The sequence below is a fragment of the Rhipicephalus sanguineus genome, chromosome 3, assembly GCF_013339695.2.
Source record: "Rhipicephalus sanguineus isolate Rsan-2018 chromosome 3, BIME_Rsan_1.4, whole genome shotgun sequence".
NCBI classification, from domain to species: Eukaryota; Metazoa; Arthropoda; class Arachnida; order Ixodida; family Ixodidae; genus Rhipicephalus; species Rhipicephalus sanguineus.
In genome coordinates this window covers 71,553,086-71,561,965 of record NC_051178.1, presented here as the reverse complement: position 1 = coordinate 71,561,965, position 8,880 = coordinate 71,553,086, and the positions used below count along the sequence as shown (strand labels likewise).

General features: G+C 46.9%; 1 protein-coding gene across 1 annotated transcript; it reads left to right on the top strand.

Annotated features, from left to right (window-relative positions):
• The first annotated feature begins 3,898 nt into the window (after window positions 1–3,898).
• LOC119385563 (uncharacterized) lies at window positions 3,899–7,016 on the top strand. The gene is made up of 2 exons (XM_037652978.1): window positions 3,899–4,053; window positions 6,689–7,016. Exons 1-2 carry the CDS (start codon window positions 3,899–3,901, stop codon window positions 7,014–7,016), a joined length of 483 nt encoding a protein of 160 aa, XP_037508906.1.
• The last annotated feature ends 1,864 nt before the right edge of the window (window positions 7,017–8,880 follow it).

Here is an 8,880-nt window from a genome sequence, read left to right as displayed (position 1 = left end):
CCTAACAACTTCAGAGAGTAAGGCATTCAAATAACCTTAATTTTCTTGCCCGTAGTTTAGGGATGGTAAAATCGATGAAAGATTAATCGATTAATCGATTAAAGGTCCACGATTAATCGATTAATCATAATCTATTTGTGTCTTTCGATTAATCGAATTAATCGATTAAAACTATTCGATTAATCGATTACGGCATCCCCCACTCCAGGGGCGTAGCCAGAAATTTTTTTCGGGGGGGGGGGGGGTTCAACCATACTTTATGTATGTTTGTGCGTGCGTTTGTATGTGTGCGTGTATATATGCACATGCAAAATTGAAAAATTTCGGGGGGGGTTGAACCCCCCCCCTCCCTTGGCTACGCCCCTGCCCCACTCCCGCCCCCAACCTCACCCCTTGGCCGGAGCGCATGACTGCGAGGCGCGCTATCCTGAGGCGCAGACCCTGAACGCTATCCTTAGACGCAGGAAGTTGCAAAGCCGAATACTACTACTTTTTCTGGTTCTATTTGGGATGCCGTCGATCGCGCACTTCTACGCAATTGCGTTGCACTGGAGTACGATCCGATGAACTAAATGCCTTCTCAGTTCAAGACATACTATAGTATATATAACCCTGTAGTCGATCGCCGCACCAATTTGAATTCCCTTGAGACTTGGCACAGCATGCGAACTGGCCTAGATCATGTGTTTGACGTTGCAGTGGAGTATTTGCCAACTCCTGCAACGTCAGTAGCATCCGAGCGCCTTTTTTCGCATGCTGGATGTGTGGCGACCCAAAGGAGGTGTCGGTTGTCGCCCGAGCATCTCGGGCAACTGACATTTCTTCGCTCAGTAGAAAAAAAACAAAACATGTGGTTCGGAGCAGCAACGCCATGAAACAAAACAAGAAAGGGGACTGTTGAGAAAGTAAGCAGCACGTGGATTCGCCAACTTTCAAAAGAGAAGTTTATTCTTTTCTGTAAATTTCATACGTGCCAGCGCATCGTCTTGTAGCTTATTTTGTTCATGTTTCCTTTTTGCCGCGCTGTTTCATCGTGTTGCCGCATAAACGCATATCTGCCTACATTTGATAAACGAGTAGTTTTCGTCACCTGTAGTGTCAATCGAAACTTTCTTTGTATTTTATTCAACTCTCAGATTTTTACTCGATTCTTGTGTAAGTGCTGCATTGTAATATGCGCTGCTTATTTCCTCACTGGTTCTTAGTGCCGTTCTGTTTTACTCTTTAGCAAATAAAAATTTGTTTACCAATGAAAGAGAGAAAGAAAATATATTACAAGGCAGAGAGGGTGGCCTGAGCTAGTACGCCCCTGCCTGCTACTCTGCACCGGGAAAACGCAACGGGGGAAAAAGAGTGATGAAGTACGATGATGGGGAGATGATTAGGTAATCCGTATATACATAATAAGACACGTTTGCTAGCTTAAAAAGGAGAAGGACGCTAGTAACGATCTTTTATTATGCTGTATACCAACTAGCCCAACTGTCCGTCTTATAGGGTATATATACCATTTTCATAATTGTTGAGCTAACTTTCCTACGATGCAGTTAGCCCAACTAATGGCAGCTAGTCACTTCTTCAAACAGAGTGTTCAAGCGCGGTTTGCTTGCGCTTGGACGCGGAAAGTGTAGACTCGGCTCTCTTGACACGAACACGCATAATAGACAAACGCCAGCACGCGCAACTACGACCTCGTCTCCACTTGAAGCACGAGCGTTGCTGCCATTAGTTGAGAGAAAATGTAGCGCAGGAATGCGCACTCGCGAATTGTGAAATGGGTCTTATAAACTCTTTATGTAATCCGCAACTTTACGCGTCGGTTTACCGAACGTCTAGCATCCAGTGAATTACTATTGAAGAAGTGACCTTGAAGCACTTAGTAATACTGCATGGTCGCGTATTTAGGCAGAAATACAGCTTTCAGCTAGAGGCCCCCGTCTTCTGCTGTGACAAGAAAGGAGAGTCGCGCAATTTATGTTGTAATGTCTGGTACACTAGATAGCGCTCCCAGTTCAGGATGTACGCACGATTTAAAATGTGTGAGTGGCGCCGTGTTACGGCAAAGATCAGGTGAAACCTGCGGAGTATACTGGCGAAGCTGCTGTTTTTTCTAGCCGGGAGGCAGAAACTCATGTCACTCTATTTCCCGCAATATTAATGAGAACTAACAGACAATAATGCCAAGGGAAGTATGGAGGATGTTATTTGTAATAATTGGGATATCAATGTGAAGAAAGTAAAGTGGACGAAAGATAACTTGCCACCGGCAGAGACCGAACTTGCGACCTTCAAATAACGCGTCCGATGCTCTACCACTGAGCTACGGCGACGGTCATCCCCCCGTCCACTTCATAGGGTACACATGTGCATTTAAACCTAGGAGTGTTAGTCAGCGCCGATCACAGCCATGGCGGCGAGTGTGGAACACTCTTTTTCTGCCTTTTGGCGTCACGTAGCAAGTGACCTTTTTTTTGCGAGCTGGCAGCTGACCAATAATCGCTCGCATACTACCTGAAGACACCAAGTCTGCCAGAACGAGACCCTCGCTATGAATGAAGGAAAGAAGGTGACTTTTAGGGGTTCGTTTTTCTTTGTCATACACCCTTAACATCTCCTATACTTTCCTCAGCATTATTGTCTGTTAGTTCTAATTAATATTGTGTCTAACAAAGAAAAACAAGCCCCTAAAAGTAATCTTCTTTCCTTCATTCATAGCGAGGGTCTCGTTCTCGCAGACTTGATGCCTTCAGCTAGTATGCGAGGGATTATTGGTCAGCTGCCAGCTCGTAATAAGCTCACTTGCTACGTGACGCCAAAAGGCAGAAAAAGAGTGTTCCACACTCGCCGCCGTGGCTGTGATCGGCGCTAACACTCCTAAATTTAAAAATGCACACGTATGCCCTATGAAGCGGACAGGGGGGGGGGGGGTGACCGCTGCCGTAGCTCAGTGGTAGAGCATCGGACGCGTTATTCGAAGGTCGCAGGTTCGGTCCCTTCCGGCGACAAGTTATCTTTCCGTCCAGTTTACTTTCTTCAGATTTATATCCCAATTATTACAAATAACACCCCCTATATTTTTCTTGGCAATATTGTCTGTTAGTTCTAATTATTATTGTGTCTAACGAAGAAAAACGAGCCCCTAAATGCCATCTTCTTTCCTTCTATTTGCAGCAGTTGCCTGTACGGATGGTCTGTTTGAGGCCAGTATATTTCTGTGTAATCTCTGCATAGGTGACCTCAAGAAAAAGATCGCGTCAGTCCGAAATTATAGTATTATGTAGGGCTTCCACAATATCTAACCGACAAACCGAGAAAAGATGCCTTGCTTACTAGAGCGAGCGTCTTATTTAATTTCTCCTCGTATCTCTTTTACCTTTCTCGGGATTTCCTCACCCTCCGCCACACTGCATGTTTCAGCTGCGACTTTCCAACCAGTGTGGTCCCCGAACGCGCCTCCGGTTTCGATGAGCTCGAGTAGGCAGGCTTCGAGAAAATACGACCTGCTGCCGAATAGTCCAGGGATGATGGCCACAGATTCTTGAATCCGCAACATCAACCAACGACGACGGGCCCCTTGTGTCCAGTGTGCGAAAGTGTGAATTTTAGCACACTGGACACAAGGGGCCCGTCGTCGGCACATTCGAAAGCGGGAATTTTGGATCGTCAACGCGTCTAATAAAAAGATTTGGGCCCATATTAAACACGAACGATGCCTCTCAAACAAAGAGATATCGGTTTTAAAGCACCCATTAAAAATGTCGATTAATCGATTAATCGATTAAAAGATTCCACCGAAAGCAATTAATCGATTAAAGGCTAAATCGATTAACGATTAACGATTAATCGATTAAAAATTTTAATCGACCATCCCTACCGTAGTTCTGGCAGCCAGCGCAAGATGTCTCTGGCCATGAGCCTGGTTGGAGACCCGGCGCTGGTCATCCTTGATGAGTGTACATCCGGCGTGGACCCCATTTACCGAGGCCGCCTGTTCCGCGCAATCACGCGCATCCAGCGCTCCAGTGGCATGGCTGTGCCCTTCACGTCCCACTGGCGAGTACAACGTTGTGCACAATACTATAACACGTGTTGCGTGAGCTATATATCTGTTCATTGTGTTTCAACTCTGAACCGACACCTCACGCTATACACAAAATACATACAGCAAAAGGACTCGCTGAAAGTGCGTTGGAAAGGGCAAACAAAAAGCTGGCACTTTCAGCCCACGTCTACCTGCTACTTTCCATCTGAACTTGGTCACATGACTGGACTATATTAAGCAGCCTCATTTCTATGAAAGACATTGTCTGTCTTTCTAGGCCTCCATCGTACGACGATTTCAGTGGAGTAAGTACGCAACGTTAAATCCGAGTCCAATTATTGAACGGATTACATTTTGTTTTTTTTTCACTGCCAGAAGATGCACTTCCATCTCCTCTTCGACATCAGATTCGGACGGCAAACTGACTACAGCATGAGCTTCGCGCTCTTGCAAAAAATGCTGCGATGAATTTCTATAAAGAATCGATACCGTAAAGGTAATTTATTTGAATTTTAGTCTACACACGAAGTGTGAATCCTTTTCCAGACTTGTTGCGGTAGCCATCAGCAAGAACGTCAGGAGAAAGCCGCAAAAGCGGCGAAGTTGAAGGTGATGTGGTGAAGTGCCGAGATGTGTACGACAAATGTGATGACGTTTTTGAGTGAATATAAGCGCCGCACCACCGCGACCACGTGTATATGAAAACATTTCAGGGTCCGATGCGAAAGGATAAAAAAACGAAATGATTCTCCACCTCCACTTGCTCGCGTCCATGAGGACGCTCATGGTCGGATTCGTCCGAAGACGATAGCACTCCTTGCCGTGAGACGCACCTGCGCGTTTCGGTGGTTCTGGTGACGCAAGTGGAGGCGTACCTGTGAAATATAGCTGACGCCCCATCGGTTTGCTCACCTCACCGCCTTCGTGCTGCAAGTTGTGTTGCTGTAACGCAATACTTATTTCTGTCTTCACTCGGAGGTTCTTCTGCCACTTTGCGGGAATTTATTATATCGTGAAATGCGACGTGTAAAATGCTTAATGTTAAATTGCTGGGGACGCTGCCGTGCACTTGTCGTTGTTGTCAGGCTCCCCAATAAGCGGTCTTCCACATTAACCATAACATCCAAGCAGATTTTGGTGCAACACCCGTTTACCTCGCTGTTTGCTAACGCACCTACCATATGGGCCGCCTATACATTGTTATGCGCACAGCCTCCAACATTTTTAACTATACTGTGCAAGCGTCGATCGCACGTTGGTTTAGCACCTTACAACGGCGATAATATGCGACACCGCCAGTAGTACGCGGAAAAAACACTAGCTGCCTTTGTTACGCGCTGCGCCGCACTGCGCCACTTTCACAGAGCATCGCCAAACTTGTTTTCTTGTTCCAACGCTTGCTTTCCCCAGCGGTAGCAGCGACTTAAGATGGAATAAACTGAATAAGTGACTGTGCGTGTGCCTTTCTTGTAGCCTCCGCGATTAGCTCCGGCAGCGCGCTGCTGGAGCTGATCGCATAGGCTACACCTTATTTAATCCTAATTTCCTTTTATGTCCGCAGGACTGCAGAAATACAATATAAAAAAAGGGAGATTGCATCCGTATGTCGCAATCTTGGTGATGCACATGCTGTTCTTTACACCGCGTTTTTTTTCTAACATTTGTCCTTTTAGAGCGCCAAACTCGGAAAAAAATTAAGGCGTGTAGCAAGAGACACACTAAACGATGCAAGTCCTGTACATTTAAAAAAAGAAAAAGCTACTAAATTTGCTCTCGACGTTATTACTATTTGCTCACAGGCAACGTTCTATCGATATGAAAGCACCTGCATCTCCAAGCAGCTTCTAAGCGCCTGAATATCTATGTCTGGCGCATGGTGTGGCACCAGAATTGTTGATAATCCGTGATTGTGTTCAGGGAACGTAACTGCGTACGAGATACGGAAAGCAACGAGGAATACAACCCGTGTTGCGCAATGCACGTCATTGCGCATTAACCCAGTGCCGTCTTTCTTCATATGTCTACACGCCGCAGTATAACTGAATTGAATTTATTTTTATTCAACTACACTTAGGGAAGAGAGGGGAAAAGGCGTTAACGCCTGACGGGGTCCTCCCACCTGAAGTTTTCGTGTTCTATCCCCGCGTTTCAGCGGTCGTGCTTCCGGTTGGCTTACTTGTTGCGCTAAACCCACCTTGGTAAACCCACCTTGGTAATCTGCGCATAGAACCGTTGGATTAGTTATCACACGATTCATCAACTTAGGGCATGTGAAAGGAAAAGAATGTAGTGACGTTTATGGGGGCGTTTTTTTGGTTGTTTTCTTCAGTGTGGCGCAGCCTCCTGCGCAGCTTGTGATTTCTTGTGTCTTGTGGAAGTAAAAGATCAGTTGAAGTTTAGCGCTGCGTCCTGTCTGCTGTCTTTACCTCGTCCTTCGTGTTTTTAGCGCTAGTAGATATGTCCACCTTGGTAGCTTAGCAAATACCCGTGTGCTTAGATTTAGGGGCATGTTAAATAACCCCAGGTAATCGAAGTTAATCCTGAGTCCGCCAAATCCATCGCGCCTCATATTCGTATATTGGTTTGGAACGTAAAACCCCAGCAATTGTCACCGATTGCTACATCTCGTGTGCGCACTGTTTGCAGCATGCGCGAGTGCGACCAGCTCTGCACTCGCGTGGGCGTTCTGTCGGGTGGCGACTTCACGCGCGTCGGCGACACGGTGGCCCTGACGCAGTCGGCCACCCAGGGCTGCACCATCGTGGTCAAGCTGACCGTGGCGCAGAGCATGCAAGACGGCTCCATCAAGGAGATCAACCGGGGCATCAAGCGCGAATTCCCCCAGTCGGTCATCGCCGAGAAGCGGGAGGTGAGCGCACGCACACCTTACTGCACCGATAACTTCCTAGGTACACACGCTGTTTGCTGCGACCTTGCGAGAAATGAGTTCAGAAAGCCTCAGCAGCAGCAGTGATGAGCGTAAGAAGCCGGCGTATGCCATGCGCGGCGGTAATGCTAGAAAGCTAATCCATTTCCGAGCCACGCACACGAATAAATCGCCGTAGCCTTTCTCACGATGTCTGTCGACATAAATCATTGGTGTCCAATGGATACTGATATTGGACCTCTTTCACGCTTTGTTCTGGATGCGCAACTTAATTTCCCGACCGCGCGAAGTCCTCATTTTTGCATGGCCTCCGAAATCACACCGCTGCTGTAGCATCCGGTAGTAGTGTCGATCGGGACCCACGTGAGCCGATTCGATTGTGCCCTCGTTTAAGTAACATTTCAGATATATTGTCACATGGAAGGAATGGAATGAAAGGTTGAGAATCAGACGAATCCCGACGGTCGATGCTTTCAGACAGCGGTCCCGCGAGCGTACACCGAACGTCGTTCTTCTTTTCCACCTTTCGTCTCCATGGTCATTCGCGCGGTACCGACGGTTTATTGCGAAAAGTTCGGGACAATATTTTACCTTCAAGAGTGAGGTAGTGAGACTAGATACACAGACGCAATTAAACAGAGCTAAACTAAGAATGCTAATTGCAAAGCCACTTTAACCGATAAGGCGCGAAGCTCTCTTCTGCTATACATGACAACATAAAAAAACTCCCAGGGTCCCTTATGAATTCACTGAAGACGACTGGAAGGCGAAAGCCATCTTTTTTTTTCTTCTCAATCGCTGTATTGATTCTGCCCCGCCACCCTTCGAAAGCTTTCTGCACCTAACGTGGTTTTGCATTGCGTCCATGATGGGACCACCTTTGACCAAGCTACGACGTCGTGTGATCACGTCGTCATGTTACGTGACGTGACGTCACAGTGACGTCATGAGGCCATAATTACTTCACAAATTTTGGTGATCTGTGAGGTCATCATGTGATGCTGATTTTTTTGCATCACTCGTCCCCGACGCTGCGGGACACCGACGCCGATGGTCAAATTTCGTGTTTGATGAGGCACTTACGGCTTTCGTCTAAATAAGGCCATTGTGCTCGCAAAACGAAACTGCTGCCTCAGAACCAGGGATAAGATATATTTATTATGCAAGTCAGACCAGCCATCCCTCAACATATGTGAGCCGCACTTTTGATCGCGGTATCTTTCTTGCTCTGAGGGCGACCACTATTTGCAACTTACAGCTTCGGTTCACTAGTTCGAGGCTTCGACGAATTTGAACATAAGAGTTTAATGTGGTGGTATAGGAAATTACTGAAACTAAGTTATACCAACAGCATCTACTGGAAAAAAACACTGAAAAATTCCCGCGGATCCCACGATTTGAGCGAATCGATTTCATGCGAAGCCTACAGCGAGTTGGAGCCAATGTCGATTTCTTAAAGCGAAAGCCTTAGATATACCTCATCAAACGGGAAATTTTATCGTCAGCGTCCTGCGGCGTCGGCGTCAACGCGAGTGATACAAAAAATCGCCATCACGTGATGACGTCACCATAGACGTCATCACGACATCACAAATCGCCAAAATTTGTGACTTCATCGTGACGTCACTGACTCCGCATGATGACATCATCACATGCCATTGCCGCTTGGTCAAAGGTGGGCCGATCACGGAGGCACTGCAAGACCGCGTTAGGTGCAGGAAACTTTCGGAGGGGGCCGGGGGAGTATTAATACATCGACTGAGAAGAAAGAGAAGACGGCTTTCGCCTTCGAGTCGTCTTAAGCGAATGAATTAAGGACCTGTGTGTTCTTCCCTTGAGCCTAGCGCTACGAGGTAGATGGACGTCCTTGTGCAAATTGAGTAGTTGTGCGAATATCGAAGGTTTGCCAGGTACGTCTACTACACTGGCGTGTCAAGCGCAGCTCATGGTC